The sequence below is a fragment of the Cinclus cinclus genome, chromosome 24 (assembly GCF_963662255.1).
Source record: "Cinclus cinclus chromosome 24, bCinCin1.1, whole genome shotgun sequence".
NCBI classification, from domain to species: domain Eukaryota; kingdom Metazoa; phylum Chordata; class Aves; order Passeriformes; family Cinclidae; genus Cinclus; species Cinclus cinclus.
The window spans coordinates 7,069,908-7,089,903 of NC_085069.1; the positions used below are offsets into that span (position 1 = coordinate 7,069,908).

At 53.5% G+C, this 19,996-nt stretch overlaps 2 protein-coding genes across 2 annotated transcripts in view; one reads left to right on the forward strand and one right to left on the reverse strand.

The window, feature by feature from the left end:
- Positions 1 to 941: 941 nt before the first annotated feature.
- LIMD2 (LIM domain containing 2) lies at positions 942 to 10,811 on the forward strand. Its single transcript, XM_062508030.1, has 5 exons — positions 942 to 1,042; positions 7,645 to 7,780; positions 9,069 to 9,113; positions 9,532 to 9,671; positions 10,120 to 10,811. Exons 2-5 carry the CDS (start codon positions 7,739 to 7,741, stop codon positions 10,277 to 10,279), a joined length of 387 nt encoding a protein of 128 aa, XP_062364014.1. The 5' UTR covers positions 942 to 1,042; positions 7,645 to 7,738; the 3' UTR covers positions 10,280 to 10,811.
- A 4,520-nt stretch (positions 10,812 to 15,331) lies between these two features.
- Positions 15,332 to 19,996, reverse strand: part of MAP3K3 (mitogen-activated protein kinase kinase kinase 3) — a 33,745-nt gene continuing 29,080 nt past the window's right edge. The window contains exon 17 of the mRNA XM_062507956.1: positions 15,332 to 18,224. Within this exon, the coding sequence (XP_062363940.1) occupies positions 17,996 to 18,224 (229 nt within the window). The 3' untranslated portion in view covers positions 15,332 to 17,995. The remainder of the gene's footprint in view (positions 18,225 to 19,996) is intronic.

Genomic DNA, 19,996 nt, shown 5'->3' on the forward strand with positions numbered 1-19,996 from the left:
TCCCTGCATCACCATTTCCGAAGATATTCCCATCACTCCATTGTATATTTTCCTCCATTTACAGCCCATTGGAGGGCTTTGGAAGCTTAAAGCAAAGTCCTCAGAGCTACAGGTTACTGCTGCCTCTCTCCTGGCTCATGGCCATTGCAGCTTCCTCGGCTGGCATGAAACCACCTCCAGGTTTTAACTATTAATATTTATATTTATTTCTGATGTTTTGCCCTGTTCCTGGGGAAATCCCAGCCCTTCAAACAGTGAGGAAAGCTGCCTTTATAGTCCAGGCAGTGCTTTTGCTCAGCCCATGGGACCCTGCTCCTGCAGATCCAGCACTCACCTTGCACAGTCCTGCTCCCACGCTCAGGTCATCAGCTCCGCATGGAACAGACCCTGAATTTCTGAAACCATCACAGCTCAGTTTTGCCCCTCTGCAGGGTGAGGAGTGGAGAGCACCGGAATCCTTCCCTCCTGCTGCCTGATAAGATCCTTCCTATGCAAACAGTGAGTTGAGGTGCATGTGTGGGAAATTTGGCTTTTGCAGACGCTGGAGGGATGGATCCTTTGGGATGCTACAGGATCCCTTCCAGGAGCGGGTGAGTGGAGAGAGCCCAAGGCAGCGTCCAAGGCTTGGAGCGAAGCCAACCTGCACACGCAGCTCATGGGAGAGAGGCTGGAAAAGCGAATTACGGGGGGGTAATCGCGTCCCGTGGCAGACAGCGGCAGGGTCGCTGCCGGATCGGGGAGGCTCCGGGCGAGCAGGGAGAGAGAGCTGGGAGCCGAGGGGAGAGGGGAAGGTTTGGGGTTAGAGGTTGGCTCCACACAAAGGAGCGAGCGGCTGGGAGCCGGTTCGACGCCGAGAGCCAATCGCTGCTGCGGCCCCGCGATAAAAGCGCTCGGAGCCGGCGGGGACAGCGCAGGAAGCGGCTCCGCTGCACGGCGGCTTCTGCGGCGGGAACCGGGCACGGAACCGGGCACGGAACCGGGCAGCAGAGCCCCGGGCACGGCCCTTCTCTGCCCTGGCTGCCTGCGGACCCTCGGCTCGGCGGTGAGCTCCGCTCGAGGCTGCGGGGGCGGCGGCGAGACAAAGCCGGGAGAGCCCCGGGAGCGGGGATGGTGCGAGAGCGCGGCCGGGGAGCAGGGATGGAGAGGAGCGAGGAACGGCCCGGGAGAGCCCCGGCAAGGGCAGCGCTGGCAGGAGCCGCCCCGCAGACCGGGGCTCGTTCCCGGAGCCCCGGGAGGGGCTGGCGGATTTGGGGCTGGCGGATTTGGGGGCTCGAAGGGGCCCTGCTGTGGGCCGGGGGCAGGCGGGGCAGCGAGCCCCAGGCCGGGGGCTGGTAGCCGCTGTGGCGAGCGGGCCTGTGCTGGCTGGGTCTGCTCCGGGGCTGTGGATTTGGGGGCGCATTCTGGGGCTCCCGCTCCGCGTCTGGGCTGTGATTCTCTCTTTGTTGTGTGCTGCAGTACATGCCGGAGGGCGGCTGGACAGATCCATTTTGTTAAGCTGATCAGAAAGAGCAGAGATGGAAGAAAAACCTGTTAGATCCCGACTCCCTTATCCCCCTTGGTTAATGCCTGCCAATTCCCGATGCTGTGTCTCCTACCGCCTCGTCCAGCCTGCATTTACACCTTTCCAGCGACAGGTCTTTCATCTCTTCCCTGGGGAGGCTGTTGCATGAGTGTGATTTTTAATAACAACACAAATGCCCTGGGCTCTGACATAACCCTCAACAGCCAGGGATCTCCCAGGGCTTCACAAAGGAGAGCAGCTCTGTTCTCATCGACTGGAGGGGGAGAAAAGGGAGCAGAAAAAAATGAATTATTTATCTGCTGACACCCAAAATTAGCAGCAGATTTAGGAAACAAGCCCAGGTCTCCTGAGTCCCAGTCTGGTGTTGTAACCACTGTGTTTTGAGCCAGCCTGATCCGTCTAATCCCCTTGGATCACTTCAAACAAGCTAAGATACCTCGTAGATCATATTTATGATCAATTTTCTGCTGATATTTTTCATGGTGTGGGTATCAGTTTTGAAAAAACCTGATAATCCAGCCTAGAAAATTGGGCTTTGTCCACCAAAGACGTCGTGTGAGGGCTCTCATGGGGAAGACATCTGGTGCCTCAGCTGGGCTGTCGTGTGTTTAGGGCCAGGAGTAGCACATCTGCAGCATTGTTAATGTAGATTACAAAATAATTGTAGGGCAATTGACCAAGCATAGTCTGAAACATCCCCAGTGTTAACATCCTTTTTAAATGGGAGCCCTGCAAGAAGCAAACTTGCAGTTCCAAGGTGAGGGTCTGTCAGAACCAATCTCTCGGGCTTGGCAAAGTGGCTGGATGCAATCTAACACAGCTCAAACCCAGGTCCCTCACCTTTTTTGATAAGCAAAAATCCCATGAGACTTCTTATTAGGGAAGGGATTTCCTCTTCTGGTTTCCTTCAGTGGGCAACTCCTGGGAGTCTTCATTTACCCCTCTGCTCCTGAAGGGTGATGGACTTTTTATTTTCCTTTTTTTCCCCACCCTCAGCTCTTGCTGGGTTTTGCCAGGCCATGTCCCCCCCAAGATATGTCTGCTTTCCCCTCCCAGTTAAGTCATTTTTATCTGCCATCTGGGGGGGTTGCTTACCTCGCTCTTAGCAAAAGCCCTGGGATGGAAAACATTAAATCTGGACAAAAGGATTACTGCAATATCAATGTTAAGCACACTTTAGACGTATTTCTCACTCCTGTGGTGTGCCCATAACCCTCTCCATATGTCCAGCTTGGGTTTTTCAGTGACAAGATGCCCCAGCATCCTCTGCTGTGCTTCTCCAGGGGTTATTTTTCCCAGCACACTCATTGCTCCACTGCAATCTAGTGGATTTCAGAGAAGCAGATCCTATGCTGGGCTCTATGACACCTTGGATCCTAAAAGGGAGGATAGGAGTGAAGGCTGAAAATAACCAGGGCAGCTCAAAAAGAATGATATTTGGGGAGATTTAACAACCAATATTATTTTGGCCACTTTTTCTTCCTATACGATCTGCATTTGGACAGCAAACAGCAGCTTTTGTAGGGTTTGTGTGGGGGCAGGTTCCATGGAAAGGGATTGTTGTGCTGTGCCTTGGAGTGCCTGGAACTGGACTCACTCATGCTCTTGCTGCAGGTGATGGAACAGCAAAAGCTTTTTGTGAGGTCTCTTGGGGCTCAAGAGATGGGCTCATTCCATGGAATCAGAGAATCCTTCAGGTTGGAAAAGTTCTCTAAGGTCATAGTGCCCAACCAGCACTAACCCATGTCCCCAAGTGCTACATCCCACAGCCTTTAAAGCCCTCCAGGGATGGGGACTCCACCATGGGAAATGCCAGCCAGAGTCTGGTGGGTAACAGGTGATGTTCCACAAGAGGAAATCAGCCAGGGAACACTGAGAGCTGGTGTTAGAGGAAGGAGGAAATTACAGGCAATTACAGGTCCATTAATTGGAGTACGGGGAGAGGTTGGTTTCCAGAACAGGTTCTGGAAGAGTAATCACAGACCTGCTCTTGGAAGCAGAATAAAATGCTGGGTGGTTTTAACACAGATCATGTCACGCTGGCTCGGTGTCTTCCTTGGATATGATAAATGACTTCTGAAACAACAGGCCCTCGTGACAGAGCCCCGGGGAAATGATTATTTTAGGTGGAGACAGGAAAAAGGACGGGGAAAGGAGAGCAAAATGGAAGGAAGACACTTGGATTCTTCTGCAAGGAGGGATGTAAGGACACATCAAGCCAGGGGTTTTCAGGAGTGCTGGAGTTTGGTATCAGAACACCAAGGTCTGAGATCTCTCAGGTGTGGAGCTGCCAGACCAGCTCACCTGTTTGCATCAGACCACCTCTGGTGGCTGTGGCAGCAGAGAGCCACAGGTATGAGAACAGGAAAAAAGGAGTCTGCTTCTCCTGAATGTGGGTACTCTTCATGAATCCCACTGAGAGGCAAATACATGGTGGGAGAAGGACTAAAGCCTCAGTCTCTGCTTCTGGAAAGCAGGTGAATCCCAGTAGCATCCTCCTGGCCCATGGGCTCCCTCTCTGAGGGGCAGGGGCAGGGGCCAGCCCAGTCCCCTGGTGCTTGCAGAGCTGTGCTCCTCCTCCTCAGGGGAGGCAGGGATGGAAGTGGGAGAGGAGACTGGGTGGGCAGGGGTTTCCCTGGGGCTCCCGGGGCTCCACTCCTGTGGGTCCCCCATTGTTGCCCTGACAAAGGCAGCCCTGTTCCTCCCCACAACTATTCCTTGTCAGCATCCCTCAGCATTTCAGCTGCAGATTTCCTGCCCACTGGCAGCCTTTCAAGAGGCAGGACGTGGATGGAAAAGAGGATTAGTGGAGCAGGCTGGTGGAAGGTGGGGTGAGGCAGGGCCAGGTCCACTCCCCAGGAATCTCAGGAGCAGGGTAAGGGTGTCCCCAGAAGTGTCTGGCTTCTCCCTGATGTTTTCCACCCTGTGCCAGCAGGGACTGCACCACGCTGTTTCATGGTGTGGATGAACTGTGAGGCCCCAAGACTGCAGAAATGGAGCCTTGGGAGCTGGATGATTGCCAGGCTCAGGAGACAAGCTCCTCCAGCTCCTGTTCGCCCCCTCCCCACACTGGCCAGCTCAGAGGGATGGTGGCCATGGAGCTGGAGGGTCAGCGCTGTGCTGTGCTGTGTGTGGGTTTCACTGATCCTGCCCGGGATCTCGGGGACATCCATCCCCATCCCCACATCTCAGCCCATGATTTCCTGGGGGAAGGCCTTGGCACCCTCTCTGAGGTGTCTCCCTCCCGTGCCTGGCCGGGCTCTGGGGATGCTCTGAGGATGGAGAGGAAGGGGCCTGGATCCCCCAGGCCTTTGGGAAAGCTTCCTGCAGTGGAGCAGTGATCCCTGCAGTAAACAAACCCTTCCCAGGACTGCTAATGGGAACCAGATGGCAGAGAGGAGCCTCTCCCCCCTCCAGTCACACTCCTTCCCTGTGCCAGAACCCACTGGGGCCAGCACCGGGCTGGACCAGGACTGGAAGGGGCTGGACCAGTGCTGGGACAAGCCCTGGTGGTCCCTCTGCAGAGGGGAAGAGGAAAAGCTCCCTGCACCCATCCTGGCTGTGGGAATGTGATCCTTCAGGAGCAGGCTGAGCTCAGGGCATTGCCTGGAGGGGCCACACCAGATGTTCCCTCTCCTTCCATCTGCTCCAGGGTCAGGCAGGAAGGTGAGAGGGGGTGCAGGAGGCTGTTAGGAAAAAGCTCTGTGATGGAGCAGCTTTGCCTTCCTCCCCTTCAACTCCTCCTCACTTGGAGCCACCAGTTGCTAAAGGGGAACACAAGGAGAGGCTGGAAGGCAAAGGGGTTCTCACCTTGCTGCTGGCACAGCCTGGAGAGGAGGACAGTCCTCCCTCCCGCTCTTGCCAAGCTGTGTAAGTGGCTCAGGACTTTAGGGACCAGAGGTGTGGGGCAGTCATGGTGCCAGCTCCACTGTGGGGCATGGCCTGGGCTCCCTGCCTTTGTCACCCTGCTCCCCTCAGAGCCAGCGAGCCCCGAGGCTCCCTGGGGTGTTGTGAAGGCTTTGTAGCATCAGGGGTGTCCTCAGGTGCTGCCCATGTCCCCACTTCCCCCTGTGAAGCCTGCTGGTGGCTGCCTGGGGCTCCAGTCCCCAGCTCTGCTCCTGGGCAGAGCCATGACAGCAGCTGAGAGCCTCAAAAAAAAACCCTCCTGCAGCTTCTCACTTGCTCTGGTTCCCTTATCACTCAGCACACCCTTCCCCTTTGAGATTTCTGCTCTTGCCTCCTGCCCTTCAGCAGGAAGGAGCTCAGCAGCTGCTGCTCCTGTGCCTGGAGCTGCTCCCAGGGGCTCTGGCTGGGAGGTACGTGCAGGGAGGGCAGGGGGATGGGGAGAGGAGGGGGCTGCGTGGGAAACATCCAGCCTTGGGGTGGGAGAAGTGGCTGGAATTGAAGGGAAAGGGTTTTTGGGGCATGAGGAGCAAAGAAGCAAATAGTAGGTGGAAGAAATCATGTGCTTATCAGAGACCCCCTGAAGGGTTTGGGTTGAAGGGAGCTTAAAGATCAATCATCTCTTTCCAAGATTCCATCTCACCTTCCACCACAGCAGCTTCTGGGGGTGATGGAGAGTCTGGAAAAACTGAGGGAAAGAAGGTGGCTGGGGTAGGGGAAGAAGATGAGCTGTAAGTGAAGGGAAATTGGGGGAGGAAAAATATTTGTAACAAAGGCTGGGGTGAAGGTGAAAAGCAGGTGAAAAGGGGGAGGGTTGTGCATCTCTGTTAGGGGTGCGTGTGGAGTAGGGACACCAGGTTTTCTGGAGTAGGGACACCAGGTTTTCTGGAGTAGGGACACCAGGTTTTCTGGGTGCCTCCTGCTCCCTGCGGGGTCTGTGCTGGGCTGTAGGACAGACAGACACTGCAGACACGAGGGGAAGGTGCAGTCCCAGGGAATGGGGCAGGCAGGGGCTGTGGGGTTGGGTTGCTGCCCTGGCCCCTGGCAGATGCTGGGCTCGGCAGCAGCTGCCTGTGAGCAAGCTCAGAGAGCAGGAAATAACAACCAAACCGCAGAGAGACGGGAAATGATTTTGATAGAGCAGGGCTAGGTCTCAGCAGAGGCTGTGAACGTTTGCAACCAGGGCTGTGCAGCCCCAGGGCTGTGAGGGGCACCCACCTGTGCCCAGGACCTGAAACTCTGAAAGCAGCCCTGAATTTTAGGTGCTTTGCTGGGTGGAACACAAGCCTGGTGTCAGCTGCTGGGGGTTTGGCAGCCAAAGAGCCCCCCCAAACTCAGGACACGTTTGCAAATGTCCCTGTGGGGTGGGCTTTAGGAGATGCCCCTACCCCAAGCCTCCACCCTGACATGTCCTTGGGCAGCAGGAAGGTTTTTGGGGTGGCAGTATGAGACCAAGGGGGTTCAGTAGGCAGGAAAGCAGCCCCGGGCAGGGGGAGGTGCTGGTTTTCCAGCCTCCAGCTCATCCCCATCATTGCAGAGCCACCCCTTCACCCTTCCCACAGCTCTGTCGTGTGTATTCAAACCAGGGCTCATCTTTCACGGGTGTTTGAAGGTAAAGTGTGGCCGGGAAAACCCCCTGAGGAGCTGTCAGTGCCTTTTTAGCTGTTTTTACCCGAAGGGGTGATTTGCAATGCTGGTGGCTTTTTCCTGTGCTGGTCCCAGCCCTGTCAGCCTCATCCTCCCAGGCACTCAGCACATCCCACAGCTCGTGGGGCTCAGCCCAAGGGCAGCATGGGCTCCTCGAGAAGACAAAACCCCCATCCCTTGCTCTGCTGAGCTGTGATCAGCGAGACTTTTCTGGGCTGAAATTAGACTAAAATCACACTCCTTCCTCCAGCAGCACCAGTCCTGTAGTGGCTGCATCAGCGAAACGCGGGGTCCTGCCCTGCTGCAGTGGCGTGGTCATTGCCTGGCAGGTGCTTGCATAGATGGGTTTGGGGTAAAACCATCACAGCATCTTCCAGGTGTTCAGAGCCCCGAGCCTGCAGCTGCTCTCAGCGTTCCAGAGCTGCGTGTCCTGTCCAGCTCCTGTCCCTCAGTCTCTGGGCTCCCTCGGGAAGCCCCAGAGCAGCGAGGCTGATCTGACCCCACAGCAGCTCTGCAGGAGCTGGGTCTGGGTGATGAAACCAGCCCCACTCCTGATGACATTTCCTTTCCAGGTGTTGCAAGAGGTCTGTCTTAGACCCCTCGACAGGGAACATCGAGCCACAGACTTCAAGCTCAGGATTAAATAACAGTGAAGGGAAAGGAGCCATGTTCCAGGCCACGGGAGCAGCCAGCCCGCCCCCAGCTCATGTACGTGGCATCCTGTGGTTTGTATGGGAATTCCAGCTGGGTTTGGGTTCTCAGGGAGGGAGGGCTGTGCACAGAAGCTGTTCCTGAGCTGACGTTTTAGGGTGATCAAAGGCACGGTCGCTGCTACCCGGACAGCAGGACTGGGGCAGGAATGTTCCAGCAGAAGGTGCTGTTTGCTGAGCACACGGAACCGCAGCTCTGCTCCGTCCAGAGCTCGCAGCCCTGGAGCTGCCGGCTGTTTGTTTGTGTTTCCATGGCTTTCCGCGATCACAATCGAGAGCCTCCGAGCTGCTTAGGACTGCAGTGATTGGAGGTGGAAAAACATAAAGGTTCAAGAACATCTCCTGCTGGGACAGGATACGGCCCTTCCCCGAGGGAAGATCTATCAGATCTGGAATGGGGAGTGTGCCTGCCCGGGGCCAGGAGGCTGCCGAGAAGTGACAGAGGCGTGCACGGCTGCAGCCTTGGGAACGGATGTGTCTGAGCTCCAGAGGCAGCGTTTTCCTCGGCTCTGCTCAGCTGAGCCTGGAAACAGCAAATTAAATCCTAACCCCAGGAGAGCACCTGTGGTTGTTCTCCCAGTGCCAAGGGATGCAACTGGTTTTACACGGAGCCTCCTGGCTGCCCGTGTCCCACTGTTGACTTTGGCTGCTGCTTCCAGCCTCGAGGGAGGGAGAAGAAAATCATCCCTGACCTCAGCCAGAGAGAGCAGCTGGGAAACGTCTGAGGAGGCAGCTCGGCCAGGGGAGAGTTTCCTGTGCAGCTCTTGGACAAACTGTTTCCAGAAATACAAAGGAGAACCGATGGAGAAGGACAAGGAACGGGGGTGGGGATCAGCCCGGGGGCAGAGAGGGGCAGGCAGAGCCGAAGTGCAGCCAGAGCAAGGACAGGGACAGCAGGGATGTCCCGGGGTTTTGTCCCGGGGTGATGTGCCGGGCTCACACTGCCCCTGCCTTGGGAACAGGGAGTGCGGGGATGAGCCAGCCCTGACTGGGCTCACCTTGCTGGGGTGTGAGTGCCCCTGGATCCCGGCTCTGGGAGGGAGGGAGGCAGCACATTCTGCCCAGGGGGAATGGCCACTGCCCCCTGAGCCCCCACGGGGCAGCACTGCCCGAGCCCTGTGCCCTTCCAGCAAGAGGAGTTCATGATCCTGCTCCAAGGGGCAGGGGCAGAGCTGCTGTGTGTGGGTGCAGGAGCCACAGGTGATGATTTACAGGTGCAGGTCACAGAGGGGTTCTGTCAGGGGCTTGTGCCAAGCTCTCGTTTTGTTTTCTCCTTCTCTTTTTAGGAGGCCAAGAACAGCTCAGGAGGCAGCACGGTGCAGCGCTCCAAGGTACCTTTGGTTTTTCTACCACAGAATCATTCCAGAATGGCCAGGGTTGGAAGGGACCTTAAAGCCCATCCCAGTCCCAACCCTGCCATGGCAGGGACACCTCCCAGTGTCCTGGGCTGCTCCAGGCCCCAGTGTCCAGCCTGGCCTTGGGTACTTCCTGAGAGGGGGCAGCCACTGCTGCTCTGGGCACCTGTGCCAGGGCGTCATCGTGCTGATGCTTGGCAAGGGTGGAAGGGCCAAAAGCTCAAGGGCCAAGCTCCAATCCAGCCCAGCATCAGTGGAGTGGCCCAGGGAGGGTGAGGGACATGGGGCTGCTTCCTGCTCCCAGTGCTCTGGTGAATGGAGGGCAGTGGAGTGACCCAGGGTGTCCCAAACACCTTCCTCATCCTCTGTCTCCCTTTGCTCTGCCCTTGGCCAGTCCTTCAGCCTGAAGGCGCAGGTGAAGGAAATCTGCACTGCCTGCCAGAAAACTGTGTATCCCATGGAGCGGCTGGTGGCCGACAAATTCGTCTTCCACAACTCCTGCTTCTGCTGCAAGCACTGCCACACCAAGCTCAGGTGAGCTGGACTGTCCCTGTGGTGGGACAGGTGTCCCTGCAGCTCTGCTGAGACCCTCCCAAATAGTGTCCCCCCCATCACAGCCCCTTCCTTGGCCAGTGGCCCAAGACCCCGAGCCCACCCACCACAGCAAAACAAAGGTTTGACTGCACACCTGGGCTCAAGTCTCAGCTGAATCCCACCTGGTATGGAAGGAGAGATGCTTCCCCATGAGAGCAGCCCCAGGGGAACACGGAGCTGAGCCAGAGCCTCCTTCCAGAGGACACAGAGCCCAGGCTGAACTCCCCCATCTCCACTGACAGCACCCCGAACTGCCTCTGCTGCTGGGAGGGGGGTGTTGGCCCCAAGGGTCCCCTCCTGCTCGTTTCCCCCTCTGCTGTCCTGGTGGCCCCAGGCCCCCCCTTTTCCCAGGCTGCAGCTGAGTCCTGACCCTGCCCTCTCTCCCCAGCCTGGGCAGCTATGCTGCGCTCCACGGGGAATTCTACTGCAAGCCCCACTTCCAGCAGCTCTTCAAGAGTAAAGGAAACTACGACGAGGGCTTCGGGCGCAAGCAGCACAAGGAGCTGTGGGTGCACAAGGAGGTGGAAAGTGGCACCAAGTCGGCGTGAGAGGGGCCAGCCCCTGCTCCTGGAGCCCAGCAGAGCCGGAGCAGCTGAGCTGGGGCTAACTGAGCTGATGTAAAGCAGGACCTGTGGGAGGGGAGGGGGGGGGAGCCCCCTCCTTGGAGGGTGCTTAGAGGGGTCCTGCAGGCCACAGGGACAGGGCAGAGGTGACCAGGCTGCAGCCCCCAGACCTGAAGCCCTCTCTCTGCAGGCCCCTCTTCCAGTGAGATCAGAGCAGAAGCAATTGCCCCCCTGCCACCATGGAAAAGGAGATGAGCTGGGGGCTTACCCAGGTTCAGAGTCACTGCAGAGATCCCCAGCTCCAGCCCTGCTTTGCTGGGGCTCTGCATAAGGAGGGTCCTTGGTTTACGTCAGCTCAGTTCAGCTGGGATGGTTCAGCCTTGAGGATGTTGCCCTGCCACGGTTTGACAGTGTCTCTTTTTTATATTTGCCTTCCACTGGTACGTTCTGCGCTGGAGCCTCACGGCAGCTTCACACACGCTCCTTTATTTTTGTAATACAAGGTTTCCGAGCCTTCCCTGTCTTGTCCTGTGTTCCCAGGGGCCTGGGGAGGTGGGGCTGGTGGTCAGGTCTGCCTCACTGCCCAGCTACTGTGGGAAGAGCTTGTGCCCGTGCAGGATCAAGGAATTATTCCTGGATAGCTGTGAGTGGGTAAGGCTGGGAGGGAAGGGAGAGAGGCAGCCCACCCTTCTTGGGGAAGTGTTCAGAGGGGTCCTGCAGACCATGAGGACTGGGCAGAGGTGACCAGGGTGAGGGTGCAGGCCCTGGCCAGGAGCTCCCCTGGGGCCCCCAAGGTTTTGGGAACTGAACCAGTATTTCAAATTCTGCATCAGTGTTGCCCTACAAGCAGCACAGCCCAGCTGGAACCTTCCACCAGCTTCCGAACGGAGCCCAGACCACCCTGAAAAGGCATTCACCAGCCTGTGGATCCCCCAGGATCAGATCCACCCCCTTGTCCTGATCTGTCTCACACTCTCCCCTCCACATCCATGGCCATTGTGCCCTGTCCCTGCCTCAGTGGCTCTGCCAGGGACCGTGCTGGGCTGGCTGGTGCCACGCAGGTCTGGCTTGGATCCACCCCACATCCAATCCCCTGGTTTGGATAGCACAGCCCATACAAATCCACGAGCCCAGCAAGCCCTGCCAGGCTGGAGACAAGAGTGCAGGAAAACCAGGGAAAATGGGTGAGTCTTGTTTTAATTATTATTTACCTCTTTCCTCCAGGCACACTTTGTACAGCTGTGCTCAGGAACCTCATGTCTTTCAAACTGTACAGGAACTGGGCTTTTCAGGGCCCCCACACAGAGCAACACCCTGTGATATCCACAGCAGAACCCCTGGGATCCCATCAGCTCTGCCTGGCACATCCTTTCAGGGAGAAGCCAGACGTGGAAACAGGAGATAAGGATGAGAGAGGGAGAAAAATGGGGATGGGTAGTCCAGAGGAGGAAGAGATGGCACAAATAGACCCAGTCTCTGTGGTGCTCCCCCTGCTCAGTCCAGCCCTTCTGGGGTCAGGGTGTGCAGGCACAGCCAGGCAGCAGCTCCACAGTGCGGATGTCTCATGGTCACAGGGACATCTGACCCTGGGGACAACTCTGCCTGGATGACCAGAGGAGCCTGTCCTGGCCTGGGGACACACAGCCAGCACAGGGACTGTGCACACAGACCCTGGCGAGGCTCTCAGGGGGGTTCAGCCTCACCAGGAGCTCTGACTGCCCACCACACAGGTGCCAGATTTACACACAAACAAAGCCCTCCCTGAGCAGCCCTGCCCAGGGGCTGTGATGCTGCAGGCTTGGGACCCCTTCCCTGGCCCCTTCCTTCTTCAGAAGGCTCAGAAAATGAAAGCAGAGCCCTCGGTTCACTTCCTGCCCCTCGCTGGCTGCACTTCCCAACTCTCTCAGCTCCCAGCTGAGGGACGAGCAGCGTTTCCACAATGCCACTTGGCTTTAGGGGGGTAGGGAAGCATGAAACCCCCACGCTTTTAAGGCTGGGTTTTCAGTTGGAAAGAGAACATTAAACCAGAGAAATAATGATGTTATATCTTTCCTTCCCTCCTCCATACTGAAAGTTGAGATTTAATCTAAAGGCCGTTCTCGACCATTGCCTGGGTCCTGTCCCTGGCGAGGTCTGACCTCAGTCTCCAGCTGAGCAAGCCAAGAGCTGTGGCCACAGAAGGTGCCAGAGAATCCTACAGCACCTGGCAAGGGAAGCAGGAGCTGGGAGATGAATTCTGCCTGCAGCCTCTCAGGGCTGTGTCGAGTTCTGTGAGGTCCTCGCTGGGGGCACAGGGAGGGCAGCACAGCACAGCAGCTCCAGGAGAGGCTGTTCCCAGCTCCCAGAGGAGCCACAGAAGCTGCAGCCCCAGTAAAGGATGCCACAGCTCTGGTGGGCCCCGGGTGCTGCAGTGAGAGCTGAAGGCAGCTCCAGCTGTGCCATGGCAGCACAAGAACAATCTTGGCTTAGAAAGCGTGGACAATGCCCCAAGGCCACCTGCAATTCCTCCTGTCCCAGGGCAGAGCTGCTCTTGCCACCCAGAAACCAAGGACTGATGATCAAAAGCCTTTGTATCACACCCCTCACAATTTCCATTTGTGCTTCCACAGGAGCACAGGGCTCCCAGCACCAACCTGCCTTTCAGCTCAGAGAAGGACATTTCCCCCCAGAGCATAAGCATTCAAGCCAGCAGAGTCATGTAATAAAAGCTGTTTGGGAAAAAAGAGAGATCAGTATGAATCCATGTAAATCCACATCCATGCCTACCATCCAGATTATTTTATTATCTTCAGAAGTGGATTTAGAGAGGAAATGTACCTGAAGTCCCCTTTTCCTGGGCCATACCACACAGCACAAATTGCCAGAAATAAAGAGACAATTGAGGGTCTTTGCTGCATTTCTTTTGTGCTTTAGTGTGTTTTCAGGCTGATCATTTCTGCCTTCAAGGCTCCAAGTATTTTCCTCTCCCAGCCCCTGCTCCACCACCACGCACAGGGGGATTCCTGCAGGGCCAGGAGCTGGGCTGGATGGTCCCCGTGGGTGCCTTGCAGCTCAGGATGTTCTGTGTCTGTGGGGAGGATTCCAGTTAGGAACACGCACTGTATTTATGGGAAGCAGAATTGCTGGGGAGCTTCTTTCTTTTGAGAGAGGTGACAGGGAGTCCGGGAGAAAATATCAGACAAGGCTGAGATGTGAACTGCAAGCAAACCGAACACACCGAGGAGAAAGGAGAGAAAAAAAGGCATCAGCTTTGGGAAGAAGCTCCTCAAAGTGAAGGCAGCAGAGTTCCCCAGTTGCTGCTTTGGCCAAGGCAGGATCTGTGGGTGCTGACACACGAGGGGGTGTCAGGAAGCAGTGGGAGGTGGTTTGTTCTGGTTCCACGAGACATTTTTGTTCCGAGACAACTGCACTTGATGGTTCTCATGTGTGCTGGCACAGCTCCAGGAGTCACACACACGGTTCATGTGCAGGGTTTCTATTGTATCAGCTGGCCAACCCCCCTCTTCTATCTGTTCACATTTCAGACTGACAAATATTTCAGTCTTTCACTGACAGCAGCCACATCCTGGGAAAACGTGACTGGAGGCTGGCTGTGGTGGAGGCCAGTTCCTGGAGGGACACAGTGACACTGAAGAGAGAAGCTGCATGAACAGGAAAAAAATCAGCCTTTCAGAAAGAACAGATGAATTTTACAGCAACGTCATTTCTGATTGTTCCCAAAACAGCAAGCTGAAAAAAAATAAACCCTGAAAGTATTTGGAGATGTGGTTACCCATTCTCCTGCCCTCCTCAGGGACAGCAAAGCTTGTTCTGCCCCAAATCACTGTTACAGCCAATGAAAGAACTGGAAGGGAGCTCCTGGCATCTTCCACTTGTCTGAAAACCAGAGGCTTTCTTCCTCCAAATGTTGGCTTTTTAAAAGGACAGTCACCAAAACATGCTTTCATATAAATGATAATTTTATTGTAAATAAAATGATACATTGGCCTGGCTTTGCACTGCAAGCCCCCGGTCGGTAAATAGAGACTACTGGGTCAAGGTCTTCTGCACACTCCAGGTTAAAGCCCTTTCTCCCTGCTTTGCATCATTTACAGTGGTAACAAAACCCTTTTCTTCCTTTTTGAACTGCTCCTGGCACACCTACCTTTTCCCTCCTGGTCAGTCAGTGTTGTTAACAGGTGACAATGGGAGCTCTTTGGAACAGCTTCAAGTCCTTTGGAATATTATTCCAAATTAGGCAAAAAAAACCACCCCAAAAAACCCATCCAAACTGATGCAACCTAACTGCCACTGCAATGGGCAAAGATGGACTTTTCTGGAGAAAAAGCAAATAACCTGGAATGCACAGAATCGTCACACCAAGACCAAAATGTCACTGCTTTGTTTCCTAACTACCTCAGGGACAGCCAAATTCCCCCAAGTTCCTCTCCAATGGGAATCTTGGGCATTCTTCTGATTAGTTTTAACCATTTCAGGACACTGGGATTCTGACAAGGAATTCTTTGTCAAACAGAACACTCTCCATTTCTGCAGCACCTTCCATCAGGGATCCCAATACTTGACATTCGCTATAGAACCCTCCCTGGAAGGAACAGCAGGAAATCCAACATGACATTTGGAATTGACACAATAGCTTTTTGTCAGCCTGGTGCTTCTCCACTCTCCCCTAAATGAGTTTATTCCCAGTTTTTTCCTAGTCTGCCAGGATAAAGAGGCCAGACAGAACTCAGTTCTGAGGTATAATTACATTTCTGTCCATTTGAAACTCTTTTGCTGCCAGGGCTGTTAATAGCCCGTGGTATCCATGTCAGCCCCAAGTTATTAATCAGAGCAGTGGGCTCAGGAATCTAGATCTTCCTTCTCCATAATCAAGAGGGCTGTGAGGAAACAAAGAGGCATTTTGGTTCGGCTCTACTAATTATAAACCATCAGCAAATTCTCTGCAAAACCAGCTGCTTTTTTTCCTTTTTAAATTCATAAAGGCGTCAAATTTATTTCCCCACCTCCCCCCACCCATAACAGTCGATATATATAAAAATCACCAAATATGATCTTTTACGATATAAATTAAAAAAAAAAATATGAGGCATCACCGTTTACATGATGTAAAAAGAGCTAAAAAAGAGCGATATAAACTACATTCAGAAAAGTGCATCTCCAAACAGACAGGTAATGCTTTGGCTTGTTCCTGCACCAGCCCAAGCTGGCCCCGTGTTCTGTCACTGTCCAAGTGCTCCTGGCTCCCATCACAGCCTGGAGTGCAGGGAGGGGACACATCCAGGGGACACAGGGAGCTCTGGGGACAGCCCCGAGACCCTCAGCCCTGGGGGCTCCTGCTCTGCTCTGCTCTCCAAGTGCCTCCCGTGATGCAGGTGAGGTAAAAGCCACAACAGGTCCTGAGGATTGAGGTCCTTTGACAGAAGTTCTGCTGTTTCCTCACGCCCTGTTCTCTCCCAGATCACAGCAAGACAAAAACCACGGGAGAAGGTCTGGATTTGGTGAGGACAAGCCAAGGACAGAGGGAAGCCCCTGCAGATGTCACCGTGCTCCTGATCCCTGCAAGTGATGGGCAGTGGATGAAGACTCCAATCTTTGGTATATTTAGGCTGAAAGGCTTGAAGAGCTGGGCCCCAGCAGTGCTGACCCCCCAGTTCTGCCATGCAGCCTGCAGGGATGGTCCCACATTCCCAGCACAGTGGGAAATCTCCCTCCCTCCCTCTGAGCTGGAGCCTCAGCCTCACCTCCCCCATGGCAGCAGCCAAGGGTCTGCACAACCTGGAGCTGAGCTCCTGCTTGGGAAAAGATCAGTCAAGTGCTCCCACAGCAATTAAATAGATTATGGAACAAGGGCTTTCATATAAGAGATCCCCTAAGTGCCCACAAGTGGGACAGTGCATCCTTGGAGTAGTGCAGGGAGCCTGGAAAAGAAACACCACCAGCTTTTATTGGTTACACTTTGCTCTGGGTTTGGCACAGAAAAACCATTTCAAATTGTTAAAGCTTTTCAGGACTTTTGGTTGGTTAGGTCTTTTAGGGTTCTTTTTTTCCTCTTTTAATTCAACACATTATTTTTCATGTGTTGAAGGAGCTTGGTTTCATTAAACTTGCCTTATCCTGCTATTAGTATTCATTAAAAAACTTAATTTGACCGCGTTATGAAGAAATTTTCAATATTTTATGGGGGAGAAGAGTGCAGATGTGTGGCAGATGTGTGGAACCTTAATATGGTTTCCAATTCAAAGGCAGGACACCTTCAACGTTGCCCTATAAAGCAGTGTTTTAGTTAATTAACAATTGCTCTTCTTAGTTTCATTTCTCAGAGAAAACTTATAATCACTCCCTGAATCCCCAGCACTTAAAAACTGCTGGTCTTTCATGAATGAAATAAAGATTATTAGTGCCCAAATCAGCACAGAGGGTTTGAGGCCATCAGGACCTCAGTCCTCTGACTTGTGGTATCTTCCAAGTGCACAATCACTTGGATGTGTTCTGCTGGTACCTGCATGGGGATCTCCAGGTCATTTTAGATATTTGCTAGCATTTTAAATGCTTTCTCAGGTTCCCTGTTTGACTCCTACAAAAGTTAGGCCATTAACATTTTACAGAACTCTGAAATGATCACTTGCACACCTGTAATTCAACAGCCAAGGGTTGAGCTCAATTCCAGCTTCCTGTGCACAACAGGAACGAGTGTCCAGGTAATTCTCCCCAAGAAATTCTCAATTTTCCATTAGGCCATGTGCTCAAAGAAACTCTGAAGTAAATTCCTGGGCACCAGATAGACTATCTTTGGTTAAAAGGATGGTAAAATGTTACCAGCCAAAGAGACAGATGCAGGAGGAAGCTGAATTCCACTGAATTCCCTTCCAGAGGACTTTTGTTTGGAGCCAGCAGCCCCGGAGAGAGAGGAAGCAGGAGCACAGATTTGTTTGGTACAACACGAACTAACACTGTCCTAATGCTGGGGCAGATCAAACCTTGGAAATTAGCTCTAGATTTTCCAAGGGCAGTGGGAGAGCCCTTCCCTCAGGCCCTGGAATGACTGCATTCTGCTGAAACCTGTCTGATTATCCTGACATTTAGCTGGAAAGACCTCCCTCACCCCCAGCCCCAAATCCACGGGTTCATTATAAAATAACACTATTCACATACTTTTGAATCAGTATTTTCTGAGCACCTTCAGATGCTGAATACTCAAGAAGAAACATATCCCATACTATAGCAAGTGCATGCTCCATGACACATGGCTTTTTGCTGGATTCAGGTGCTGGAGATGCCTCTGGAGCCCCAGGAGGGGAAAACCAGGGACTCCCACAGACAGAGCTGCTCTGGAGGCTGGTGCATGCTTCTGTTCTGCTGAAGAGTGGAGCTCTCTCAGCTCCCACTTGGGTTCAGACGTCTCCTAAGTTTCAAGCAGTGAAGACACTTGTCAGATTCCCATTCCTGCAGAGAACATGCACATCCAGGTAGCTTGGGGCAAAACCACAGCTCTGCTGGGACAGCTCTTGGCAGGATGAACATTAGTCCAGCAAACAAAGGAATCAGGCACGAGAGCAGACCCCAAGTTCCTTGGCAGAACTTCCCAAAGGACTAGGCCTAGCTGGGTTGGCATTTTGAAGATGCAGCACCACAACGGGCAGTTGCAACTAGACAAGACGGGGCACGGAGAGCCCGGCAGGAGCTGCGAGCAAGGGAGGTAATTCAGTACTGGAGCTGTGCAAACTGGTGTCTGAGCAGCTCTTCAGCAGAGGGTCTGTGCCTGGCTTCCACAAAGATCTGCTTTAGGAAGTCCCGGCAATGTTCTGATATGTGGGAGGGCAGCTGGGGGTTCGTGGGCTGCGTGGCGATTTTGAAGATCGCTGCCATGGCCTCGTACTCTGCCCAGGGGGGCTTCTCTGTCAGCATCTCCACCACAGTGCAGCCCAGGCTCCTGCAAAGCAGACGGGAAAAATCCAAATGAGAATTCACTCAGCAATGCCCAGTGAGCCAGAGCTGCCACAGCTGCTTTTCCTGCTGCCAGGGGAGCAGGGAGCTGCCTGCCAAATGCCACGTGTCCTGCTCCCCTTGGCTCAAACTCTCCTCTCAGGAAGCATTTGTGTTAACAGGGGACAAGAGGTGCCTGTGGGACATCCCTGAGGGCACTGTTTGACCTCGCTGGTCCCTCAGGTGCTGCTGCTTCTGTTGTAACTCAAAGGCACCTGGAGAATCACAGAGACACAGCACGCTTGGGGCTGGAAGGGACCTTCAAGAACATCCTTCTCCAAAGCCTTGCCATGTGCAGGGACACCTTCCACTAGACCAGGTGGCTCAGAGGCTCAACTTGCTGAGTTGCAAGGTAGAAAACAGACTTTTTAACACTCAAGCTTCAGTGAATCACAACTCGTTGACCCCACAAAGCCATTTCAGCAAAATCCCTTTTCAGTCAAAGCTTTAAAATGCCCACGTTAGATAAAAACAACCTAATAATATCTTCACTTCACAAGAAACCAAGCATCAGTCAAAAAAATAATTGAAGTCGTAACAGTTCCGAAGTGGGAAGGCAGTAAGTTAAATCCCTGTGGGACAGATGCATCATTGCCTTAAGGAAAAATTCCCTGTAAAGTTAATGGGGCTCTGCAGACTGCTTCAGGGCAAGGATGTGATTCTGGGGACATGGCTGAGCCACCTCTCTGAGGCAACGTGACTCCAGCACCTTCCCAGGGAGGATGGCTGCTGTAGCACTGCACTGATTGGGGTTTATTCAAAAAGGATTAATTGCTTCCTCCAGGCCACAGATTCAGTAAAAGCCTTAGTGAATTTTAATATCCAATCCCGTGTTTTTATCACATGTTTCCATTAAAAAGGCAAAACTGCCTTCTCTACCTTAAAACTAAACCTTCTTTTGAGGTGAAATGCAAGCAAAAGATGTTGAGACGGAGACTTGCATCAGCTGCCAAGGAAAGGAAGGAAAGGAATTAAATGCAGTGAATATGCAAGAACTGATTTCTCAACAAGGTTTAAAATCCAACGTGAAAATTTTAGTTTTACAGCCATTTCAGACTTACTAGAACAGAGTACAGAAAATGCAAACCATGTGTGCTGAAGTGCTGGGGGTTTGCTCAAAAGCAAGCAGGGATATATTATTGTTTAGACTGATTTATACTGTTTAAGCAGATCCGGTTTCTTTAAGATATTCAGCAAACAGCAGGAATGTTTTTCATGTCAAGTCACTCCAGCAATAACAAATAGCTCACATATTCTGCTATTTAGGAAAAAGAAAACTGGAGAGGGGCCTGCAGCAGTGGCACAGAGCCAGGTGGATGGATTTGTTACCTTTCTGAGCCTCTGGGCCATGCACATCCACCCTGGGACCAGCGCTGCACTGGAAAATTCTGACCCCCCAATATAATGACTGGGATTGTAGGAACTGGAGCCTGGCCAATGGGAATGGACCAATGTCAGCACCAAGAGGAAATCCACAACTGCACTAACCCAGGGGGAAGGGCACGTGCTTCACTCCCTCCCCAAGCATCCCAACTGGGAGAATCTGCAGGACTTAACTCTTTGCAGACAAGACACATTTCAGCTGTTTCCACTCACTGCTTGTACAGGAAACAGGCCCTGCTTTACCGTGGAGGCACAACCAGACCTTTTGTCCCTGTTGTTTACTTAAGTTTTATAATCTCACCTTTTTAAGGCCCCCAAAAATTAACATTTTTTGGC

What these genes read in the sequence shown, in the direction of transcription:
- LIMD2 (XM_062508030.1), top strand. Translation starts at nt 7,739, where the DNA reads ATGTTCCAGGCCACGGGAGCAGCCAGCCCGCCCCCAGCTCAT. An exon ending in GCACGGTGCAGCGCTCCAAG is followed by an intron (nt 9,114 to 9,531) that starts GTACCTTTGGTT and finishes GCCCTTGGCCAG; the next exon opens with TCCTTCAGCCTGAAGGCGCA. An exon ending in CACTGCCACACCAAGCTCAG is followed by an intron (nt 9,672 to 10,119) that starts GTGAGCTGGACT and finishes CTCTCTCCCCAG; the next exon opens with CCTGGGCAGCTATGCTGCGC.